The sequence below is a fragment of the Triturus cristatus genome, chromosome 9 (assembly GCF_964204655.1).
Source record: "Triturus cristatus chromosome 9, aTriCri1.1, whole genome shotgun sequence".
Classification (NCBI taxonomy): Eukaryota; Metazoa; Chordata; class Amphibia; order Caudata; family Salamandridae; genus Triturus; species Triturus cristatus.
The window spans coordinates 1,106,730,666-1,106,756,796 of record NC_140592.1 but is presented as its reverse complement, the minus strand read 5'-3'; the positions used below and the strand labels follow the sequence as shown (position 1 = coordinate 1,106,756,796).

The 26,131-nt window shown below is 47.8% G+C and overlaps 1 protein-coding gene across 1 annotated transcript in view; it reads left to right on the top strand.

The window, feature by feature from the left end:
* The window catches only part of KLHDC1 (kelch domain containing 1), a 1,365,548-nt gene that overhangs the window by 268,098 nt on the left and 1,071,319 nt on the right, over positions 1-26,131 (top strand). The window contains exon 3 of the mRNA XM_085627012.1: positions 14,232-14,349. Coding sequence (XP_085483138.1) covers positions 14,232-14,349 — 118 coding nt within the window. The remainder of the gene's footprint in view (positions 1-14,231; positions 14,350-26,131) is intronic.

The window sequence follows — 26,131 nt, the reverse complement described above, 5'->3', positions numbered from 1 at the left end:
TTTGTCACCCCGAGTGGGACGGGTATGCCCAGACGTGGGTCCCGTGCTCTCCATACCACTTGAGTCAAGCTATTCTGGCTGATGAGGAGGTGAAACCCAAAACCGGTCCCAGGATGCTTGTTTCCAGACCAGGGAGGGCCTGGCCTGACAGTTCAGGCTGGACTGTTCCCATCGGGCGCAAGGTCAAGAGTGATTTGCATATGGCTGGGTTCAAACGAATGGCATGAGGAGCAAAAAAACGATGGATTTAGGCACAGACCTCTGTACTGGGGTGAATGTATGACATTGTCCTGCATTCTGTCCATCAATTGTTCTTTTTGCATTTGTCACCCTGAGTAGGACGGATATACCCAGACGTGGGTCCAGTGCTCTCCATGCCACTAGAGTCAAGCTATCCTAGCTGATGAGGGGTGAAACCCTGAAACCGGTCCAAAGATGCTTGTTTCCAGTCCAGAGAGGACCTGGCCTGGCAGTTAGGGCTGGACTGTTCCCATTGGGCGCGGGGTCAAGACTGATTTGTACATTGCTGGGTTCAATCTGGAATGGCATGGGGAGAAAAACAACAATAGATTTATGCCCAGATCTTTGTACTGGGGTTAATGTATGACATTTTTCTGCATTCTGTCCATCAATTGTTTTTTTTACTTTTAGAAAGTGGGTATTTTCTTGCTTTACCATTCTGTGTCTGTGTCTCTGCCTGTCTGTGGAATCCAGCAGGGCTCGAAAAATCCACTGGCATTGCCAAGCAAGATTAAATCAAGACCTGCAATTTTTAGGGACTACTCACCCTTTCTGGCAGCTGAAAATCGTCTAACTTTTGTGGAAGACAAACTGACTTTTGACCTGTCTCTGAAACTGGAGCAAAAGTTACAAGATAACAAGATTTAAAGGCATCTTTATTGCTCACAAAGTGAAAGAGCAATAAAGATGCCTTTAAATCTTGTTGTCTTTTCACATTTGCAGGCTTTCAAAGAGAGGTCAAAAGTCAATTTGTCTTTCTACATTTATTTTTCTGTGACTGAAGTTAGAGGAGTTTCAAAAGTGAACTGTTACAATTGAACTGTGCAAAGCATGTGAAATAAAAGGCTGTAAGATGTCAGGCTTTTTGCTAATACAAAACTTAAATAGCTAAGTGAACTGTTCAAACAGTTCAAATCTATTTTATTAGTTATGAAGACACATTTTTGTAATTCTGCTGTGAGAAAATATTGGTATAGGCAAAAAACAGTTTAGAACACTTTACTTGGTGAGGTGCAAATTTTTAATATTTATGCTAAAACCCAATTTCCAGACATTGTTATGCGCTGTTATCAGTGAAACTACATGTTAGGGGGAACGTTTTGTGGCCATTACAATGGAAAATATGCTATTTGTAAATGGCAATGCACTACCACATCATGCTTTAGTAATATATTTATGAAAAGTGAGTTTTTAAACATGAACTGGGAATTATTACTGCTCCTGCCCAGATGACAGTGCTATTACTGAACTAAGGGCCAGATGCGTGACCATTCCATTTTGCGAGTCGCACTTTGCGACTCCGTATTTGCGACTCCCAAAATGGAATGTACAAAAGTGTTTGAGACCCTGTTTGCGATTCTCAAATGGGTCGCAAGGGACATACCTCGTTAATATTTATGAGGCAGGTCACAATTTGTGACCCATTTGGAATGGCCTACAAATACAGGGATGATGGCCTGCTGGGTACAGCAGACCCCCATGTCTGTGTTTGATTTTTCAATAAAGCAACTCTTTTTTCCCCAAATGCAGCTTGTTTTCCTTAAATGGGACCACTGCCAGTTCTTAAAAATACTTTTGCACCCATTTGAAGTAGGTGGAAAACTTGGATTGTTTTGCGACCAAAACAATGGTACATACCATTGTGACTCGCTATTAGGAAGGGACGCCCTTGACACCCCCCTTCCTAATAGTGACTCGCAAACACTATTCTGCACGTCACCTAGTCGTAAAATAGTGTTTGTACATACCACCACCCTTTTTTGTGGTCGCAAACAGGCCGATTTCCCGTTTAAAACTTCAAAAAACCTTCGTAGATATGGCCCAAAGAGGCGATCTGGATCATGTGTACCCTATATATGGGCTCGATTCTTGTTATACATGGAGCAAACATTTAGTCTAGTTAATAAAAAGATTTTTTGTATAGCAAAAATTGGGAACTTGCATATTTGAAGGTGCTCTCTTATGTGATAATAAAGAAAAAGGCGGCTCCAAAAGACAAAATATTTGCCTAGGATCACACAATTTGAGATCAGTTTGTGGGTCAAGTACATTACAGTTAGATCGAGTAGATCATTCAAGTTACTAGACCTGTAGGTCTAGTAACATTTTTAGGATTTTTCGAGCCCTGATCCACGTCTGAGAGAGGGTGACAGTTACGCTGTATGTGCATTCACTTTAGACAGTTCCATAAAGGGAGCTGAGGTATGCCCTGCATATCCTGATAGCCCATCACCAGGCTGATGGGTCTTCCTGAGCTAGAGTGGTGGGAGGAGTTGTCACTTACACCTGAATTGGTCTATAACTGTCCTCATACAAAGCTGTCTCCATTCTGTGCAGTGTGTCTGGAGGCAGGTCAGGGAAATGCAGGGTCTGCTGAACTACAGAGACTTTCGTTTTATGTTTGCTTACTTCAGAGGCAGAAACTAATATAAGTACTGTAGCTGTGACACCTAACTTGGGAACACTTCTGCATTAGAAGGACATTTTGCCAAGAAGAAGAGCTGGATGCTATAGGAGGGACTGTCACTCTGCTTGTTGCTTTGTTGTGCTGGCCTGTGCTTGCTTCTTCTTTCCTGAGAGTGAAAGGACTGGACTTTGCTTTCTACTTCCTGCTTTCCAAGGTTTGCCAAGGGCTTGTGTGCTTGCCTTCTGTTACAAAGTCTCAGGGCCATCAAAGACTTCACCAACTAGTGCCTGGGCTCTTCTGCTGAGACCCCTGACTTGCAAGTGGTGCCAAATCCAGTTCTTGGGCCCTTGGAAGTGGAATCTGGTAAATCGGGGAAGAAAATCCATGCATCAACCCTCAGTGCCCGTTTTCCGACGCGGCACCGCCGTGTGGTTGAAAAAGAAACACATCACTGCTCTGCGGCCAAAGAATAAATGCAGCGCCTGCCATGTGGGTAAAAGATTGCCACAACCTGAGCACCGTATCACCGATGTCCATGGCACACGTTCTGACTTTGACACAGGCCCTTCTGTGCGGCTGAAGAAATCGGAGCAGCATCTGCTTTGTGGCTGTGAAATCGATGATCCGCTGCCGCCACATCGTCATAGCGTGTCTGGATTTTTGACGTATTGTCCCTGTGGACCATGTTCTTCATCGATGTTGCCCAGCAGTATGGAACCGAAGCAGCGTGTCCAGAAATAGACATCTCCTCCCCCCAGTAAGGAAGCAATGTATCACCTCCCTTGGCAGTAGGGAACCGACGAACCACCTCCCCTGGCAGTAAGGAACCAGTGCATCTCTTTGCTTTTCCGGCAGCTCACCTCCACTGCGCCTGTTTTGTCTTTGTTTTTGACGCATCCCAGGTACTTTGTGCTAAAAGTGACACGTCCATAGTTTCCTATGTTCTGATCTATTTTGAAACTTATAAAGTGATATCTTGACTTTTGTATGTTGGATTTTTGTTGTTTTGGTCTTGTTTTATTCAGATAAATATTGGTTAGTTTTCTAAACTGGTGTTGTCCTTTTGTGGTGTTTTTACTGTGTTACTGTGTGTTGGTACAAATGCTTTACACATTGCCTCTGAGATAAGCCTGACCACTCGTACCAAGCTACCAAGGGGGTGAGCAGGTATTATCTAAGCAGTGTAATCCCCTTACCCTGACTAAGAAAAGGGTCCCTACTTGGAAAGGGTGCAAACCACTGCCAACTAAATACCCCCATTTCTAAGAGATACCGTGGTTAGGCTCATAGCAAATCCTTATTCATACTCGCGTAGAAGTGTACAAGTTGGGCAATCAATGGGAGGGTCACTAGTGATTGTGCATTTAAAAAGTAATTCTTGGGGAACTATAACAAGAGAACTGTTTTGTGACCACTTGGTTATTATTAAAACATGGCTGCATGCATGGAGCAATGCTAAGAAGATGATGACCTTTCCTCAATCACTGTTTATCAAATGAGCCAGTGTGCAACTCATCGGTCCAACTTACATCAGAAAAATATATTAAAATTAGCAATTAATGCTGGGGGTGGGGGTGGGGGCTTGGCCGAGCCAGCGACCAAGATGGCCGCACGGCACTGATGCTCCGGGGACCTCGCCTACATTTTTCTGCCTTCCAGTGCCATAATGTCGTCCTCATGTCTTCTGCGGTCCTGCCTGCTCTCTGCTGATGCCGGGATCTTAAATAACCCGATCGGATGTCAAACACCCCCACGGATTTCCTGCTTTCTACACTGCTGTCTACTGCGGCGTGACGCGGTCCACGGAGGCCCCATAGTGAGAGAGTCCGTGGGTGAGCCTGAGGACAGGGTTGCTGCGTTTATGGCCTACGCCTCATTCTCCGCTCTCCAGGCTGTGGGATCCCCTTTCTTGTATGGTGTGAAGATGCTGCACTTAAATGAGGCTTTCAGCCTGGGCCTTGCTCCGGTAGTGAGTCGCCACAGTGATGACCTGTGACTGCGCCCTGGACTGATTGAGGCTGTCAGTGTGGCCTGCTTGATGCCCGGTCCAGAAGATTACGCGCCCTATCCCTGACCGGTGCTCCCCTCTTTCTTGCTTGGAGGATCCTCCATTGGGCTGTGGATTTCATCCATTGCTGCCCGTGAGTCCTTGGTGGACCTGGCGGCGGTGAGTCTATGCACTTTTTTTCAACTGCTGCCAGTTAGTCTGCGGCTATGTGAGGAAAGCACTCCTTTCTATACTGGAGTCTGCAGTGCTGCGAATTGTTGCACCAACGCATGTAGACTGTTGCTTGTTTAGAGTATCTGGAATATCCCATGATAGTGCTGCAGCCCCTTGTTTTGAACTTGTGGCCTGCGACCTGCTGCATCTGACTCTTGCCCGTCGCGCTGTTTTGACCTTGAATGAAGCTGTTTGCTGAGTGCTGCCTTACCCCTCTGGTTGCCTTGGGACCCTCTTCAGAGCAACTCACTAGCCAGTGATCCTGCTGTCCATATGCCATCAACACACAACCTAGCCCACATTGTTTATTTTAAACTGTGTTGAGACACCCTTGCTACTACACTTCACCGACATCCCTAAATGTGCACAATGAGGCGTTGTGACCCGTAAACAGCAGCAGCTGTACTTTGACTCCACTAGAACCCCACAACATGAAAATTATGAAAATCCAATTACGGACACTTCTCTTGACTTCCCTCTTGATGGACCTGTCTCAATAATGGTGGAATTGAAGGCCAGATTCAAGGCCATAGACTCACGCTTCTACGCCCCTACTACGAGACTGAACGGCATGCATGAACGTATATTACATCACAATATCAGGTTAGATAATGCAGAGCAGCAAATATCCGATACAGGATGGCGGCGAAGCCATAAACAAACACCTGGAAAAGGGAGGAACACCTTCTAAAATTAATGGCTGCTAAAAATGAGGATTTAGAGGCACGATCCCCCCGCAACAATATTTGCATTGCGGGGATGGCAGAAACTACCAACACCGGGCACATGGGCACTTTTGTTGAAAATCTATTGGTGGAGCTGTTTGGCAGGGAATCGTTCACTGATACCTTTGTTGTTGAGAATCGTTCACTGATACCTTTGTTGTTGAGAGAGCCCACAGGTCCCCTGGTCTGCACCCGATTCCCGGGAACATCCTCAAGCCTCATTATTGTCCGGTTACTCAATTACCGGGACCATGATACAGCCCTGCGTTTGGCACGTGACAAGGGACTTTGCAATATCAAGGCATGTAAAGTTCTTTTTGTGATGATCTGTGTTTTCTTTCACAGAATCTGCACAGTTGTTTACGTCATGGCCTTACTTATCACTAGGCTTTCCTGTTTTCAGTTTCTATTTTTTATAAATTCTGGTGGGGTTTTTTCTGTATTTTCAATACCTCAAAAAAACAGTGGTTATCAGTGGTTACACATTTTTGCGCCATTACAAACAACAGAAATAGTGTTTTTCCAGTGTTAATGGAACGTTTTGCTTTTATTATTGCTTGCTTTCTGCAATGATAGTGCATGGTGTATAGACAGTGTCGTACAGTGTATTTGAGGTCCAAATATATTTTTACAAAGCAAACTTATTGTAGTATACCATACAATACTTCTTTGAGTCTTTGGTCATGCGCGCTCGCTCTTTCCTTCCCATGTAAACTTTTATCTGTGAAGAGGTCCTCTCAGCATTAGTACTTGAGACGGGCAACACCAAATTAGCCAGTACACAATTTGCTAACTCTGTCCTCTGACAATGCTTTCCGTCTGAAGCACTTGAAGATGGCGATTCTCTGGGACAGGTTCAGCAACATGCGTTGAACTGGGTGCTTATGCCCTTAGAGTTATTGTAGCAGTCAAAAATTAAACCGTACATTTTAAAGTCCAGAGAATTTTCCCCTTTATGGAAGGGATCTAGAACTTGTGCAAAGTACCACAGTGATATATTCTTAAGAAAAAGGGGACCCCAGTAGTACGACCAGGGGTAATCTATGTAATGGAAAGGAACAATGGTCTAAATGGAGGCCACAAAGGTCCTTAGGTAGCCTGGGCTACTGTTATTTAGATGAGCGAGATTCCGGTGAACAAGGCAAGAAGTCCACGCAGGACTAGTTACGCAATATATGCAGGGATGCAAGGTTGAAATTACATATTTATTACAGCATAAATGGAATATCAATTTTGGTATTTCAAGTGATAGTTCTGGTGCTCACACAAGAATATAGTGAAGGTGCGTGAAGTGAGGGGTGCTACTGACATTTAAAATTACATCGCATTGACAACAGTAAACAAAACTCCAAATTAAATTAATGCAGTGAAGGAGTTTTGGTTGTAAAAGTCGACGGCGTTTCGATCTCATAAATGTGAGATCACCATTAGGACGAGAAAGTGCGAGTAAGTAGAATCTATTTAGGAGATGAAAACATGATATCAACCATAGGTCCCAAGTTGGGAACATTTTCATTGTATATAAAACCAATTCCTGAATTAGAAACTACGGCAGTTAATAAACAAGTGATATAAAAATTACAGTTAATGTCACATATGATAAGAGTAGAGCCAGGAGTGGCCAGAAAGTGCTAACTTCTGGAAAGGGTTGAAACAGGAGTAGCCAGAAGGTACTAACTTCTGGGGAAGGGGTGATATTTCAAGGAGATAGATCAAGTTAACAAGAAGCCTGGAAGGCGCAGCTAAACCAAACGCGGTGTAAGGGAGGAGTCGCTGCGGTGCACGGGAATGAGACAGAGATCCGTGAGTGTATTGGCGGCAGCATGACACGCGAAGGCTGGTGCGGGACTAGTGAAACCGCAGGACTGACTGGCCTGATAATAGTGCCGGGCCACACAGGGCCAGGTACTCGAAGCGGCGCTCCTGGGAACCAGAGGGGGAAATCAGTGTTCCATGGAAGTGCGAGGCACGTCAATTGCTGGAAGGCAAGGAGGAAGGCGGTGTAATCAGAGCAGCAGCTTGATAGTGCTACAAGAGCCAGGACTTACTAGGTGGGCTGAGAAATCGGGTCCAAGGGGCCACACAGGGCCTGGATGGTGGGCAGGAACCGCGGGAGAGATCGGAGTCCCGAACTGTCGATGGCATCGTGAATGCGGGTTGATGCTGTAAAAATGCACCTGAGCATTAGACAGTGACTAGTAGGGACGTGGGCCAGCGCGGAATTGAAAGCGCAACTTACTGAAAGTCCAGTGGCCACGGGGGGCCGATGGAGACTTGCGGGAGTGGTGAGGATTTTACGAATCCCAGGTGAATAATGACGGAGACACCCCGGTATGCGTGGGTGTCCGTAGCAATTCTGCAAACCAAGGGGAGTTACAGTTAAAAAAGGGTGAAGGGCTAATGAGAAGGGCTAAAGGGTCCTCAGCTACCAGAGTGTACTTACTGAAAGATCCGTGTTAGTCGGGTCTCGAGGCGAGCCAGAACAGGTGCTGTTGTCTACTGCGCGGGAAGAAGCCACGGTGTGCAGCAGAGGGAGGCATAGGCCTAAATAAGCTGGAACGTGCGGGGAAGTACGCGCATGTGCTCTATGGGAGCGGCCATGTTGGGGAGGTCTGTTTATGGCAGCTGGAGCATACGAGAAGGACGCGCATGTGCACATGGAGACTTGGCCAGAGGGTGTCAGCCATAGTAGATGAGAGCGCAAGTACGGTGAAAGTGATGAAAAAAGCTGTTACGGAGAGACATCTGAAGGCAGAACAAGTCATAGACCCTTCCAGAAACACATAGGCAGAAACTACCAACACCGGGCGCTTGGGCAATTTTGTTGAAAATCTATTGGTGGAGCTGTTTGGCAAGGAACCGTTCACTAATACCTTTGTTGTTGAGAGAGCCCACAAGTCTGCTGGTCTGCGCCCTATTCCGGGAACATCCTCACGCCTCATTATTGCCCAGTTACTCATTTACCGGGACCATAATACAGCCCTGCGTTTGGCCCGTGACAAGGGACTTTACAATATCAAGGCATGTAAAGTTCTTTTTGTGATGATCTGTGTTTTCTTTCACAGAAGCTGCACGGTTGTTTATGTCATGACCTTACTTATCACTAGGCTTTCCTGTTTTCAGTTTCTATTTTTTATAAATTCTGGTGTTTTTTTTTGTTTTTGTATTTTCAATACCTCAAAAAAACTGTGGTTATCAGTGGTTACACATTTTTCCGCCATTACAAACAACAGAAACAGTGTTTTTCCGGTGTTTATGGAACGTTTTGCTTTTATTATTGCTTGTTTTCTGCAATGATAGTGTATGGTATATAGACAGTATCGTACAGTGCATATGAGGTCCAAATATATTTTTACAAATCAAACTTATTGTAGTATACCATACAATACTACTTCTGTGAGTCTTTGGTCATATGCGCTCGCTCTCTCCTACCCATGTAAACTTGCATCTGTGAAAAGGCCCTTTCAGCATTAGCACTTGAGACGGGCAACACCAAATTAGCCATAGCACAATTTGCTAACTTTGGCCACTGACAATGCTTTCCGTCTGAAGCACCTGAAGATGGCGATTCTCTGGGACAGGTTCAGCAAAATGAGTTGAATTGGGCTCGTATACCTTTAGAGTTATTGGAGCAGTCAAAAATGAAACCGTAAAAGTCCGGACAAAATTCTCCTTTACGGAAGGGATCTCGAACTTGTGCAGAGTACCACAGTGTGGCTTAATTGACTTCAAATGCCATGGTTAGTGAGGAGTGTGAGTAGACTACACAGATTATCAAAAAAAGGGTTTCCCGGAACTAATCGCTCTGCTATATACCGCCCCTCCAGCATCTCTTCGAGTTAATGGTGCTCTTTTGGAATATTTCTCCTCAACACGTGGCACCCAGCAAGGCTACCCGCTTTCACCCTTGCTATTTATTATTGCCATGTACCCTCTAGTCTGTCAGTTCTTGGAGTGCCATTTAGATCGTGGGATATGGTTCAGTCGGGCCAGCTATTAGCCTCTTTATGCGTGGACGACATATTGCTATTTGTCCGAGAACCCGCGACTAACCTTCCTCCTCTACTCAGAAAGGTGGTTGGATATGTAAACTTCTCTGGCTTCTCCATTAATTGGAACAAGTTATAACTCTTTCCATTGACGGACGCTACGACGCCTAGTGCCGTCTACTACCCTCTACAATGGTGTGAGGACTCTCCTCAGTATCTTGGTGTCTGTTTACACAGGGACCGTTCCAAAGTCATTTGCCCTAATTACGAGCTTGCGATCGATAAACTTTCTACCCAGGTTGAGCAGTGGATTAAACGACCATTGTCAGTAGTGGGGAGAATTTCCATAATCAAGATGGTGGTTTTTTATACTTATTTCTCAATATCCCTATTGCTCTGACCAAAAGTTTTTTGATAATCTGCCTCATATGGGTGGGCTGTCGCCCTTGGATTAGTTGGAGTACTCAGACATTCCCTTATGACCACTGAGGCTTCGGCGTCCCTGACCTATATCTTTCCTACCTAGCAGGGGCGGCTCCTCCGCTAAGTTGGAGGAGTGTCACCCCACTGCTTTTTAGTAGTGTCGCCCCACTGCTTTTCAGTAGTGTAAGGAAAAATTAAATAACTGAAAGTTATTATCATTTTATTTTTTCCTGTTTGTGGACACAGGCAGTGCTGGCGGGGTGCTCTGCTGACAGAGCATAGGGAGGAGAGGAGTGTTTTTCACTCCCTAAGTGCACCTGAATGTTTGCCCGGCCGTCTCGGGCCGGCCAAACATTCATGCACACTTTCCCTGTTCTCCACGCAGGCTGCATTACAGCCTGCCTGGAGAACATGCCCAGGCCCCCCTTCCCTGGTTGAGTGCCGAACCTTGGCACTCAGTCAAATCACAATGCTGCATTGAAGCGTTGTGATTGGTCAGGGTAGCCTGGGCGCTTACCAATCACAAATCTGTAATGCAGTATTATGATTGGCTCAGGGAAGCCTTAGCCTGGATGCTTCCTGTTGTTCCGGCCCGTGCAACGAGAAGGACCCATCAAGGAAGACGCGGCAAGGAGATGGGATAAATTGTATTTTTTATTTGAACCCACCTCCCCGCCACTGTTACCTAGTAGCTCAAGCACATTTTGCTTACTTCTGATATCCTGATGATCGACTGCAATACCTTAAGCCGGAGGTGACGCAGGCTTCCCTTTAGCCCTAACCACAATAATACCCCAGGGTTAACTAGTAACCCTACTGAAATTCAAACGCTCCCCGCCACATACTCAACATGGTCCAAACTCCTCCGCTATTTAGGTTATGATACTTTATATTCCCCACATATTCCTCTTTCCAACAACCCCTGGCTTCCATTGACTTGTGAGAACTTGACCCAGTGCACTCTTGTAACACATCACCTATGTACTGTGGGGGATCTTTTCACAAATCCTACCCTACAATCTATTTCTGCTCTAACGGAGGGCCATAACACGAAGCACATGGACAAGTTCCTATTAAACCGCTTACGGGACACTTTACGCGCCATCCGACCATCCTACCCCTCAGAGCCACAAGATTCCACCCCCCCCCCCACACGTTATTCATTATTACCACTCCAGACAATTCTCACTTGATATCCAGCCTAAATCATACCTCCTTACAATTGAGATGAATTGGGACGGGAAAGCAGAGGGCTGCTTGGGAGCGTTAGCTGGGATACCCCCTTCTTAACAAAACGTGGTATGGACTGCTGCGAAATAACCAAACTTGTTTTCAATAATCATGGTCACAAACTGCTACATTTTAAGTAGCTACACCGTGCCTACACGACACCCAAATCCTGTGCCAAACTAGATCAGATTTGATCACACCGCTGTCCTAAATGTGTGGCCTAATAGTTAGAGCAGTCAACCTTGAAGCTGGGGAACCGGGTTCGAGTCACGGCAAGGACGCTCAACATCATGTGGTTCTGTGTAAATCACTTAATCTCCCCATGCCTAACAAAAAATGAACGCGTCCGTCTGTAACGCAACTGGAGCTCTTGTAAAGCGCTCTGATACCTTCTGGTCAAGTTCGCGCTATATAAACTCGGGAAAGAAAATATGCTGACTTTTTTTACCTAGTTTGGAACTGTGATCCGATTCTCAATTTCTGGGAAACTGTTCATTCTGTATTATTTCGCATGACGGAGCAAAAACGTATTCTGGATCCACTATTGGCACTCCTTGGATGTGTAAAACCTTTACCTGTGGGCATCAGACGTCTCACAGCTGCACATATCCTATTGAAGCAGCTTCGTTGCGTGATCTATCCTGTTGTGACACTACTAGTGAACTTTATGCCACACTACTACCTCCGACTTAGCGACTAAGAGTTATATGACAGCTGCTCAGAGACTATTTATTGAGGCTGGCTCATAATGTGGAAGATGACAAGGAAAGAGAAATTACATCATCATGACCACTCTGGAACGTTCTTCTTTTTATTTTTCATTTTTTTATTTGTATTTGTTGATATTTCTATTCCCCACTCACTGGTCTTCTGTTATTCTCCAATCCACTCCTGGTTCTTTCCCTACACTGATATATACTTGCCCATGACACTTTCCTTCCAAACTTAATTTTTCTGCCGTTCCACTTTCTTTTTCTTACTATTAGACCCTTGGTCCTCTTCTTTCTTTTTTCTTTTTCCCCATCTTTTTCGCGAATTTGTTCAAATTGTCATGATTGCACAAGTGTATTTTATTCTGCAGCTTCTGCATTCTTTTTGTTTTTTACAAAATGCTCTAAATAAAGTTTTTAAAAAATTAAAGATTAATGCTGGGAGACGCCCTGCTGGTAGACTTCTAGTTTTAAAAGAGAAGCACGGCAAGAGTACCATTTTCAGGCATATGTAAGGCTGTAATATGGGCGTCTAGACACATCGTCAAGAAGCATTTCTGCCAAGATATCCAGTCCTATTCGGAGACACTGTTGATTTGGTGATGCTATACAAACTTTCATTATTGTGAGCCATTCTGTTTTACTGTTAACTGATTTGATAATTATAAAGCATGTGTATGAATCTATGAAAGATACAGTGCTGGCAAAGAAAAAAGTTACATACGTGTAGCTACAGTTTTTCAGCATTAGTACCTTGCATAGATACACATGTGTTCCTCCCTTCTCCCATTCTGGGATTCTTTATATAAGATTATATGCTTAAAAATCTGAGCAGGTGAGTGGAGATCTGTGTTTCTCCACCTGATTGACTTGAGTTCGGGTCATAAAATGAGATAGAAAGGCTACAAGGAGTGTACAAGTAGTCAATAGCTGATTAGTGTTGTAAAGTGTATATCTAGACTGCAATATTAACATTGATTGGCAAGAGTTTCCAGCCTGAGGAATAACTCAGACATGTGAATCTATGCAAGATACCAATGCTGCAGAACTGTAGTTCGTGGTAAGTAGCTTTTTTCTTCCTGGAACCTTGGAGGTGAGGTCCTCAATTTCACCTTAACGATATGAACTGTCTAATGCGCAGTCCTGAATATATGGACAATTTTATTAAAGTGCAATGTGAGAAACCATTCCTCTTCCTCCAAATCCCTGTGAGGACATTGCTGTCTTTCTGTGCCACAAGGAAATGTATTTCTACCCACTTGTGCCTGTTTTTGAGAACCACTTCAGCCCTTTCTTAGATTTATTTTCCCAAATGTGGCTTTTAACACAAAAGCTTTATCATTCATTCAAATCTTTTTATTTTCCTGGCATTTTATTAAATACTTCCATGTTTAACTGATTTTCTTTGACTCGTTTATATTATTTTCTTAACCACGTAAATGTTTTGGTCAGTTGTTACACTTGTTTTCCACAAATTTCTCCGAGAGAAAGCCTTGCTGCTTAAGGAATCTATCGAGGTTAAGCCAGATTTTCTTTATAACAAGCAGTCTACTGAACAGGAGCAAGATCGTCTGCCCACATGAAGCCACTCTACCACTAGTTTAGCAATCCAGGTTGCTTTAGCAAATAACTAAACTTACAAAGAAGTTGAACAGAGACTGACATACGCTGTGGGATGGGGATAAACTTACTGAGGCAGCCAAATGCTGTTATTCAAGTGCAGACCATAATGTAAACTGCTGTAACCAGCCAACCAGCTGTGTTAAAGGGCACCAGTTGTTTTAGCACATTACCAGTTTACACTGAGATGTAAAGGGGCTGTTGATAGTTCTGTCTGAAAGCTCAAACTATCCATATAGTTCCATTAGGACCGTGGTTACTTACTGCACAGGTCAGAGGTGATGAGCTGAAAATAGTAATTTGGAATGTCGGCATTGTAGCCTTACTCATATATGCACAGGAATATAGTATAGTTCCAGCCATGCATATTTATCAGATTTTAACTCTGTAATTCAGTCATGTTGTGATATATCAGAATTCCAGGCCCACAGTGGTATCATTACCGTGAATTGTACCACATTTTCATCCTATACTAAAGTCAATGGAGCTACTTCATTGTTTAGAAATTATGATTGTAGTACATAAACAATGAGAAATGAAATCAAATACTGAGAGTTTGTATTTTTTTTTGCCAATGCAGTGTTCACCTAACTTGCTTTACCCTGTTTTTAACTTATGTTGACATGAATGTGAAAGATTTACATTCTTTGCAACTGTGATTTCCAGGACAATGCACCTTATGGAAGGGGACTTACCCCCTTCAATGTCAGGAAGTTGTGGAGCTTGCATTAATGGAATGTTGTATATTTTTGGAGGATATGATGATAAAGGTTACAGCAACCAGGTAAGGTACATTTTAAGAATGTTTCTTTTGCAAGCATAATGAAACTTTCAATGCCACATAATCAAGTGGTTTGTGTGGGCACCTTTATAGATTCGGCTATATGAATGACATGGAACAGCATTCATATAGGCCAAAAACTGAGTGTTAATAGCGAATTTGTACTGTGGTGTGAGAGGTGGAATTGTTGGGTTTGCGACCTATTTTGCTGCCATCATGCTTCAATAAAAGGTTTTTGCTTTTACATTGTATTTGTTTAACAGCATTGGTTGAAAAGGAGTCTAGTCGTCAAAAAAAAAAATCAGCTTGTGTATTGCATTACCTAGTGACTACAATAAGGTTCATTCAGTGAGGCTCTGTTATCTTTCACATGTCCGATTACAGTCATTTATTGTTTTGGGCCCTCTCTGTTCTGGTTGAAGGAAGCAAAATATTAAAGAAAATGGTAAAGAGAAAAATGTTTACTTAAGAGAGCCTTCTTGTTCAGAATGTGGGACACAAAAAGAGGTGAAAAACTAGAAAGTATCTAGAAATACCTTAGAAAGGAAGTGGTATACATTGTTTTAATTGTCCATCCATATACTGGCAAATGTAACACCTCAAGAATGTTCTGCTTTTATAGATAAAATAACTTATCACTTAGGGCGATTTGGGGTGGGCTTGGATCATCAAGAAATGGTGGCTCTTTTATGAGCTCCTGTGTTCTCTCCCTTCCTCAACTCTGATGACTATAGAAGCCATCTGAGGCGAAACAAAATGTGTTGAGGTTGCGCAGTGACCCTGCTCCTGCTTCCTGATCTAAAAGCACATGCAGAACTTGGAGATATATGCTGGCCCTTGAATCGACTTTTGCCAACCTATTCAGCGCGGTTCCAGTAAAGATGGTGGCCTCGCTATAGATACCATAGGCTGCTACCAGCTGCGACGCGGCTTCCCCCTACGAGCCGATCCACACGGCGATTTCAACAGCAACCCTCCCCTTCCCTGCTGCCAACGGATCTGGCGGGCCGAGTAGTGCGTGGTGGCACACGCAGGCCTGCAAAGTCTGTGTTTTAACCCACAGTCATGCGGCCTAATCAAGATTGCGGACCACAAGAACTGTGAGGTGGCCTCCCACTGCTATCCTCAGCTCTCTGATGCCATACCAGTGGTTCTGTACTTCTGCCATCATCCCAACTCAGGCTCCAGACCGAGCCCTCAGCTTCAGTCCCAATCGCGCAGGATGGGGATGACACATTCCACATCTAGAGGTTAGGTAGGACAACAAGCGGCCCATACTTATAAATTGCCCAACTCAGTCTGATCGGTGTCCGGTCTGCTCAACATTTTTTCAGCCCTACAGCGCCAGTTGAGATGGTGGCATGGCCCTGGAGACTCTACCACACGGATTATCCGATGTTGTAACTCTTTTAAGATATCCCTGTTTCCCGGATGCTGGGGACTCATCATTATTTGAAGCCCATGCTGCCTCCAACGCTACCAATTGCGCTATTATTATTATTATTTAAGAGACTTATAGTGCGCACAGCTACCCCAAAGGCTTTCCCGGTGTAAGGCAAAGTAGGGGGATGTGAAAGAGCTGAGTAAGCGAGTTAAAAGAGCCAGGTCTTCTGATGGATACATCTGCCAGTGGATTCCTCACCTTGTGAATATCCCCTGCGCCAGCATTCCACGGAACTTTTCTTCCCCAGCATTCCACGTCGACGTGGGCGACGTCACAATACATCGGCTCCGCACGCGACTCCGTACGACGTCATCGGAGCCATAAGAAGCCCACGTCGGCGTGATGACGTCAGTTCCCTTTTTTCCGCGCCGTCGACGCGCAACGGTTTTTTTCCCAGTGCTCTCTAGATACTTTGTAATCTAGTGGTGTATTTTTGTTAAAATCGGTATGTCTTCGACGAGGAAGTCGGGCTTTAAGCCCTGTAGGGAGTGCGGAGGCCTGATGTCCATGACGGATCCGCATCAGAATTGTTTATGGTGTCTCTCCTCTGATCATGACGTGGATGAGTGCGGGTGCTGTAGGGGCATGAATCCTAAAGCGCTGAAGGAGAGGAAGACCAAACTCTTCATGAAGAAGATCGGTGAGGAGAAGAGAGGGAGGAAAAAGGAGAAGTCCAGGCGGGAGTCTTCGACTTCGAGGTCGTCGAAGTCGAAGAAGCACCATAAGAAGAGGAAGCATTCTTCTCGGCGTCGGTCCTCGAAGTCTAAGAGGTCGAGGTCGGCTTCACATCGTCGACGTCAGAGCAAGGTCTTGTCTCCTTCGCCTTCTCCTGATAAGTCTTCGAAGTCTCCCTCTCCGAAGCGGACTCCAGCTCGTTCCCCGTCGCCGGCTCCGTCCAAGGCTTCGACTCCGGGTCGGGTGGAATCTGATGTGGAGCAGGAGCAGGAAGAGTCTGTTCCGGTGCCTGATGACTCTGCGGCTCCGGTGGAGGATTCAGAGGAGCCGACGCCGGTGGCTCCACAGGAGGATACAGGGGCAGTTCCTTATCCCCAATTCCCGGCTCCAGGTACGGATCCTTCGGGATTTCTGAATGCCATGTATGGCATTTTTCAGAGAGCATCCTTCCCATCCGGAGCACCAGCAGGTCCCGTGGGTCCGATGGCGTTTTCTCTGGGAGTGCCGCAGCAATACGCTCAGGCTCCTTTTCTGCCTTTTATGCCGATGGCGCCTTCTTGGCAGTTTCCGGCGCCGGTTGGGAATCCGGCTCGACCTCGGATGGATGGTCAATCTTCGGAGCCTTCTTTGACGCCGAGGCCGACTCCATCGACGCCGCATCCGGCGCCGCCGACTCCACCTGTAGCGCCTCCGACGCCGGTGCCTTTGGCTCCACCGACGCCGCGTACGACGTCGACGACGCCGGCTCCCCGGAATCGATCGAGGCGGGAGGCCCAAAGGGTTTTGGAGGAGGAAAGATATCGGGCTGAGGTGGAAGAAGGTGAGGTCGACTCTTCTTCGGATGAGTTTGGAGGTATAGAGGTAGCAAGTGGTTTGGATACCACCCCGGAGTGGGAGCATGCTTCTACAAGGTCTTCTCCACCACAGGAATTGGCGCCCTACCATGTTGTGATCAAGAAGGCCGCGGAGTTGTTAGATCTGCAGCTGCCCTCTGTGGAATACAAGTCCAATCTGCTTACAGAGGTGTTGCACTCCCCGACGTCGGCTTCGGAGCCTTTGTTACCTTTCAATGAGGCTCTCTTGGAACCAGTGTTGGAGGTGTGGAAGAAGCCTCTGTCAGCTCCAGCAGTTTGCAGGCAGGTGGCAAGGAGATACAGGGTTGCGCCAGGAGACCCGGATTTTTTATCCACGCATCCTTCTCCGGAGAGCCTAGTGGTGCAGGCTTCATGTTCTAAACATGCTTCGGGTGCTTTCCCCCAATCTCCTGCTGATAGGGAGTCAAAGAAAGTTGATCAGGCGGCCAAAAAGACATTCTCCTCAGGAAGTATGGCGTTGAAGTCATCAAATGCCACATGCTTGCTGGGGCGTTATGTTCATGCCCTGATGGACTCTATAAAAACTTTGGCCCCTAAGTTACCTGAGGGGGATAAGTCGTCCTTCATGGAGGTTGTGGCGGACACTCAGGCAGCTGCCAGGCAGGTGATCCAGTCTGGGCTGGATACGGCGGACTCTGTGGCGAGGATTATGGGGTCGTCCATTGCCGCAAGGAGACAAGCTTGGCTCCGTTCCTCAGGGTTTTCTGCAGATGTCCAGGCCACGCTGGTGGATCTGCCCTTTGATGGACAAAAGTTGTTTGGGGAGAAGGCAGATTCTGCTCTTCAACGTTTTAAGGACAGTAGGTTGACGGCGAAGTCCTTGGGTCTGCAGGTTCCTGCTAGAGGTTCAACTTTCCGTAAGACTAGGGGATTCGGAAGGTCATCCTTTCGCTCCTTCCGACAGCCACAACAACAGCAGCAACAACAGCAGCAGAATCCCCTCTATCGCTCCTATAGAGGGAAGCAAAGGGGTCGGAGAGGTTCTGGTCGCAACCCCTCTTCTTCCTCCTCCTCCTCTGCTCCAAATGAGGCTTCAGGGAAGCAGCCCTAGATCCCCCATCCCGGATCATGTAAGACCTGTGGGGGGTCGGGTGTCCTACTTTCTACGGGGTTGGAAATCTGTTACAACCGACCTTTGGGTTTTGAACCTCGTAGAGACTGGGTACGCCCTTCCCTTTCGGGAGTTTCCTCCCCCTTACCCTCCTTGCCAAGGTTATTGCTCGGAGGACCACCTGCTTCTCCTGCAGAAAGAAGTTCAAGCTTTGTTTCAGAAGGGCGCAATAGAGGTGGTTCCGGAGCAGGAAAGGGGTCAGGGATGCTACTCCCGGTATTTCCTGATCCCCAAGAAGGACGGCAGATTGCGTCCGATTCTGGACCTCAGAATCTTGAATTTTTACCTGAAACAGGAGAAGTTCAAGATGCTGACCCTTGTGCAGGTTCTTCAAGCGTTGCAGCAAGGAGACTGGATGGTGTCGCTCGACTTGCAGGACGCGTACTTCCATGTCCCAATCCTGAAGTCGCACAGGAAGTATCTCCGTTTTACGGTTGGGTCGCAACATTATCAGTTTGCGGTCCTCCCGTTTGGTCTTACTACTGCACCTCGAGTCTTCACAAAGGTGATGGCAGTGGTGGCTGCTCATCTCAGGAGGTCGGGGATTCCGGTTTTCCCCTACCTGGACGACTGGCTTCTGAAGGCAGAGTCCCCAGAGATGGTGCAGCGTCATCTGCAGGTGACAACTCAGCTGTTATTCGACTTGGGTTTTTCGATCAATGTGCCCAAATCTCACCTGGTGCCCTCTCAACGCAACCTGTTTATAGGGGCAGTACTGGACACTACTGTGTGTCGAGCATTCCCTCCTCCTCAAAGGATTCTCGACATTCAGGAGATGGTCCCTTTATTCCACAGTGGAGCGGTTGTTCCAGTTCTGAAGGTCCTTCGCCTGCTCGGTCTGTTCGCTTCCTGCATTCTGTTGGTCAACCATGCACGCTGGCACATGAGGGCGCTCCAGTGGTGCCTCCGCAAGCAGTGGTATCAGCACAACGGGGATCTCGGGGAGTCGATCAAGATCTCCGGAGAAGCTGCAGCGGATCTGTCTCGGTGGAGCGTGGAGGGCAATCTGTCCCAAGGAAAGCCTTTCCATCTACCTCCATCGGTGGCCACAGTGATAACGGATGCCTCCACCCTAGGGTGGGGAGCTCATCTGGGGGATCTGGAGATCAAGGGTCTTTGGTCTCCAGAGGAGAGGTTGTTTCATATCAACCTTCTGGAGTTGCGGGCGATTCGTTTGGCACTCAAGGCCTTTCTCCCTTCCCTTCGCGGTCAGTCAGTTCAAGTCCTGACGGACAACACGACCGCGATGTGGTATATAAACAAACAGGGAGGAGTAGGGTCTCTTTGTCTCTGCAGAGAGGCCCTGCGTCTGTGGTCCTGGGCTCAGGACCATCAGATTTGTCTGATGGCAAATCATCTGGCCGGGGTGCTGAACGTGCGTGCGGACAGTCTCAGTCGGCAGTTCTCCGCCGACCACGAGTGGAGGCTCCATCCGGAGGTGGTTCGTCGCGTCTTTCGGACGTGGGGGACTCCTCGGGTGGACCTGTTTGCCACCCGAGAGAACGCGCACTGCCCGTCATTCTGCAGTCTCCAGTATCCGATGCAGGGGGCGTTGGGGGACGCGTTTCAGTTGAGTTGGGGCTCACGACTCCTTTACGTGTTTCCTCCCATACCCTTGATTCCACGGGTTCTGAGGAAGATTCGCCAAGACCGGGCCCAAGTCATTTTGGTCGCCCCGGACTGGCCAAGAAGGGTGTGGTACACAGATCTTCTCCACCTCTCCTCGTGCCCTCCGCTCCGTCTCCCTCTGAGGGCAGACCTCCTCTCGCAGTCGGAGCTTACACCTTCATGCCTGGAGATTGAACGGGGCAACCTGAGTTCCTTCTCTCTCCCACCTGATGTGGTGGACGTTATTTTATCGGCCAGGCGACACTCCACCAAGTCCATATACTCCTACAGGTGGTCTAAGTTTGTAAAGTGGTGTGGAGAGAGGTCCATTGACCCTTTAAAGGCTCATCTTTGTGATGTGCTTCAGTTTGCTCTTTCATTGGCTCAGCAGGGCTGTGCTGTGGCCACGGTCAAGGGCTACCTTTCGGCCTTATCGGCATTTCTGTGCCTTCCAGATCAACCTTCGTTGTTTAAATCTCCGGTTGTTCTGAGGTTCATCAAGGGCTTTACAAACATGTTTCCTCCTACTCCATTTGTAATGCCTCAGTGGGACCTTAATCTTGTCTTAACCCTTTTAATGGGGTCCCCGTTTGAGCCTCTTCATAATTGTCCTTTGAGGCTGTTGTCCTTTAAGGTGGTTTTTCTTGTAGCCATAACCTCGGCAAGGAGGGTGAGTGAGCTTCAAGCTCTTAGTTCCAAACCTCCTTTTCTTACCTTACATGCTGAAAGGATGGTTCTCAGGACCAGGGCTGCTTTCCTGCCAAAAGTTGTTACTCCTTTCCATTTGGGGCAGTCTATTACCCTCCCTGTTTTTTATCCACCCCCTCATCCTTCCAAAGAAGAAGAAAGACTCCATCGCCTTGACCCGAAGAGGGCTATGAGTTTTTATTTGGACAGGACCAAGGACTTTCGTATTGATGACCAGCTTTTTATTGGCTACGTTGGTCGTTCTAAAGGTAAAGCGGTGCACAAGCGCACGCTGTCAAGATGGATTATACTGACCATCAAGATCTGCTACGCCTTGGCTGGTAAGACTCCTCCTGAGGGTATTCGTGCTCACTCTACTAGAGCTAAGTCTTCAACATCTGCTCTGGCCCGGGGTGTTCCTGTGGCAGATATTTGTAAGGCCGCGACTTGGGCCTCCCTCCATACTTTCGCGAAGCATTATTGCTTGGACTCTGAGATGAGGAGGGAGGGCCACTTCGCGCGCTCTGTCTTGCAAGACTTTCTGGTATAGAAAGGTGGACACCCTCCTCCGGGAGTGGGGACTGCTGTGGGAATCTATTCACAAGGTGAGGAATCCACTGGCAGATGTATCCATCAGAAGAACAAGTTACTTACCTTCGGTAACGCTTTTTCTGGTGGATACAGTATCTGCCTGTGGATTCCTCACCAACCCACCCGCCTCCCCGTTGTCCACCTTTTGTATTCCATGAAATAGGTCTTGTTTGAAATGCTTATATTTTCTCTTGTACATTTGTAGGAAATGCTTGTTTGATTAGCATTCCTTTGTTTTGTATGCTATGTATATGTATTGGTTTTTCTATATACTGTGTATACTTGGGATTGTCGTTGGTTCACCTGTTCGCCTCGAAGGCACGGAAAAAATGGGTGGAACTGACGTCATCACGCCGACGTGGGCTTCTTATGGCTCCGATGACGTCGTACGGAGTCGCGTGCGGAGCCGATGTATTGTGACGTCGCCCACGTCGACGTGGAATGCTGGGGAAGAAAAGTTCCGTGGAATGCTGGCGCAGGGGATATTCACAAGGTGAGGAATCCACAGGCAGATACTGTATCCACCAGAAAAAGCGTTACCGAAGGTAAGTAACTTGTTCTTTAGACCCCTACAGAAAGTCAAAAGTGACGCAGAGTTTCTCAAGGAGACTGGAAGGGAGTTCCAAAGTTGAGGGCCTAAATAGGCAAAATAGCTTCCTTTCATACAGTATAGGTGGAATCTTGGTACAGTGAACCGAGTCTGTAGAGAAGATCCCAGAGAACGGGATAGATGATATGGATGGACCAAGCCCAGAATATTTTTTAATCATGCCCCGGCACACATTCATAGTAATTATAACAAGTAAACAACTTGACTATCAGCATGAATACATGAAAAACATGATTCATTTTAATGCATTTCTTGTTGAGACTCCAGCCAACACGTGTTTCGTCGCTCGGGACAAGACACCTTCGACTTCCTCAGGGCTGGAAAACATATCAAAAACATAATGTAAGCCCACCACATTCGGTGCTTCAATGATACAATACATCGCATGTGAATTATTGGTGCCCAACTTATTTCCTCAACACACACCATAAGTCCTACATCAGTGTCAAAAATACCCTGCAAGGGACAGTGACCATTTAACATTTCTTAACATTCATCTTAATATATCCATTGATGTCGTCCGATAGATAAAGCCAACCAATGAGATAAGCACCCTACGGATAGTGCGAAGGGGTCAATAAGATTATATGGAGTGCCAAATGGAAAACATGCAGCTAATCATCTTTCACACAAGTGACATAACCAGTGCAGGTTGCACTTAGGGCGAAAAGTTTTACAACAAACAAATGATTGACGGAATGCTGACAATGCATACATTCTCCCCCAGTCAAGAGATCTGGGTTAAATCCATCGTTCTTTTGCCCACTACACCACCCCAGTTCAGACATGGCCATATGCAAATCAGTCTTGACCCTGTGCCTCATGGGAACAGTCCAGCCCGAACTGCCAAGCCATGTCTTCCCTGGACCGAAATCAAGCATCCTAGGACCGGTTTCTGGCTATCAGCCGTCATCAGCCAGGATAGCTTGACTCCAGTGGCGTAGTGAGCACGGGTCCCACGTCTGGGAATACCCATCCCACTTAGGGCGAAAAGTTTTACAACAAACAAATGATGGACGGAATGCTGACAATGCATACATTCTCCCCCAGTCAAGAGATCTGGGTTAAATCCATCGTTCTTTTGCCCACTACACCACCCCAGTTCAGACATGGCCATATGCAAATCAGTCTTGACCCTGTGCCTCATGGGAACAGTCCAGCCCGAACTGCCAAGCCATGTCTTCCCTGGACCGGAATCAAGCATCCTAGGACCGGTTTCATTTGTTTGTTGTAGCGCTTTTCGCCCTAAGTGGGATGGGTATTCCCAGACGTGGGACCCGTGCTCACTACGCCACTGGAGTCCAGGTATCCTGGCTGATGAAGGCTGATAGCCAGAAACCGGTCCTAGGAAGCTTTCATTATTGTTAGAAGACAACACACCCTCAGTCTCCTCTTCAGTTACACTTTGTGATACTCTGAAATGCTTCTATCTGAAAGAGACTTATTAGTTATAGATTCCTTACCTTAGAATTACTCCCAGGCGTCAGACTAGATCCGAAGAATTTTCCGACTGTCGGGCCATGAATCCGAAGTCTTTGCAGCAGCGGTCCCAAAAGCTTCTGTATGCCTGACAGTCGGTTTGATGCTACTCCCGGTCTTGCTCGAGGGGAAGGTCTAGAGAGCGGTCGTGGAGCCACCAGACCTCTGTCTCTGGTGCCTGACTCAGAAACGCCTTTCGCCGTTTCCGGGAGCTGGAGCGTCCCCTGACCAGCTTCGTACGCTCTACGAAGCCCTCCATTGAATCTTTGGACAGCCAGACTCCACTGGCGCTCCTTTGGGTCCCGCAGAGACAGTCGGGGGCTCTGGGCCTTCGATGTCACTGACTCCGGCGCCGGAGGGCCCCTATGGATCCAGGCCTGACCAGTCGACCTTACTTGACCTTCCCCGAGGCCGTCCCCTTTATCATCCCAGAGAGGGACCTGGAGCCAGACCAACGACAGTCGACGTCGAATGCGACTCCCTAGGGTACTTTTGTTCCCTTGTTCATCCCAGGTGTACCCTTTCGACCTGAAGTTAGTGATGAGGACTGGGAGGGGTTTCTAGACCCTTTGGCAGATCAGCTGGAAGAACCGGACTGGAGAGCGGAATTTGGTGATGCCAGTGGTCTAGACACTTCACCAGAACTTGGCATGCTTTCTCCCCCTACCGTGGGTACGGAGGAGGGGGAGTCCTATGCTGTGGTGGTGCGTAGGGCAGCCATGGCCTTGGGCTTGGAGCTCCCTACAGTGGCAGTCAGGACTAATCTCGTGATGGAGGTGCTTCAACCTGCAGCAACTTCCTCCAAACCTTACTTGCCCTTCAGTTAAGCCCTCACGGACATCCTTCTGGGCACTTGGTCCAAGCCCAACACAGGGGCTCCTGTGGAACGACAATTGCCCACCGCCCGGCCTCAGGCGATCCCATTTTCCTCACCCAGCACACTTCCTCCGAGAGCTTGGTGGTCCAAGCGTCTCCTTCCAAGGGCACATTCCCTTCTGCTCCTCCAGACAGGGAATCCAAGAAGCTGGATCATCTTGAGAAGCGAAGGTTTTCTTCCTCCAGTTTGCCACTGTGGTCCGTGATTACCGCGTGCCTCTTGGGCCGATACGCCCATACTATCTGGGATACGGTTGTGCAGGTGCTGCCTCAGTGCCTGGAGGAGGCCCGGGCCGTTCTATCCCAGGCAGTGGCAGATGGGAGAGACGCAGCCAAATTCACAATCAAATGTGGACTGGATACCACCGACTCACTAGGGAAAACGGTTGCCATGTCGGTAGCCCTTCAGCGCTACACCTGGCTGAGGACGGCTGGTTTTTCGGGGGATGTTCAACCAACCTTGCTGGACATGCCCTTCGATGGCCGACGCCTTTTGAAGGACAAGGCAGACTCGGCGCTGGGGCGCTTTAAGGATTCTTGAACTTCCCAGATGCTTAGGGTTTGCTGCATCCTCCCGTCCACCACAGTCTGCCTTTCGCCCCTTTCATGGCTACGGAAGGGGCACCCTACAATGTCCGGCCCAGTCTAGCCACCGGTCCACGCAAGCTGCCCATGCTCTGCGGGGTCGCGGACGTGGGACCTAGCAACAAGGGTCTAGTAAACAGCAGGCGGGCCAGTCCACCCTTTCCCCCCCCTGCAGCAGCCTCCAAACCCTCCTAGTCTGACCTTTCAGGCCAATCAACGGCCAGTGAGTGGCAGGATTCACCATCACCTCCCCCACTGGCAATCCATCACGTCAGACAGGTGGGTTTTGCAGATCGTCCGAACGGGCTACTCCCTCCCCTTCAAGACTACCAATCCCTCCATGCCACAGTCTCTCGGCTGCATGTTGGAGGATCATTTGGCGCTTCTCATCCAGGAAGTTTCAGCTCTCCTTGGCCAAGAGTCAGAGGGTCCCTACGCTAGAAGTAGGTCGTGGTTGCTATTCCCGCTACTTTTTGGTGCCCAAGAAGGACAAAGGCCTGCATCCCATCCTACACCTCAGGGCCCTCAACCGCTTCCTCCGGAAGAAGTCGCTCCTTTTCATCCGGGCAGTTCTGGACACAGTGCGGTTTTGGGCCTACCCTCCCGAACAGCGAGTTTGAGATATTCGGGCTATGATACCGATGTTTCAGCCTCTATACTGGATTTCGGTGAGGATGACCCTAAGGCTGCTGGGCCTCATGGCCTCCTGCATCCTGCTGGTGGATCATGCCAGATGGCATATGCAGGCTCTGCAGTGGGACCTGAAGTCCCTGTGGGCGCAGCATCAGGGGAATCTTTCCGACTACGTCCATTTTTCAGAGAGAACTGCGCAATAACTGCAGTGGTGGTTAACGAACCAGGATTGGGACAGAGGCAGATCCCTCTCCCTTCCCCAACCAGATCTCACGGTGGTGACTGATGCTTGACTTTTGGGATGGGGCGGCCCCGGAAGAGGCGGAGATCAGAGGAGTCTTGTCTCCGGGGGAGTCCGGGGTCCATATCAACCTGTTGGAGCTTCGGGCGATTCGCCTGGCACTGAAGCCATCCCTTCCCTCAAGGGGAAGGCAGTGCAGGTGTTCATGGACAACACCACCGCCATGTGGCACTGCAACAAACAGGGCGGGTGGGGTCGTGGACCCTATGTCAAGAGGCTCTTTGCCTTTGGACATGGCTGGACCGTCAGGACATAACCCTGGTGGTTCAACACCTGGCAGGTTCCCTGAACGCCAGGGCGGACATACTCA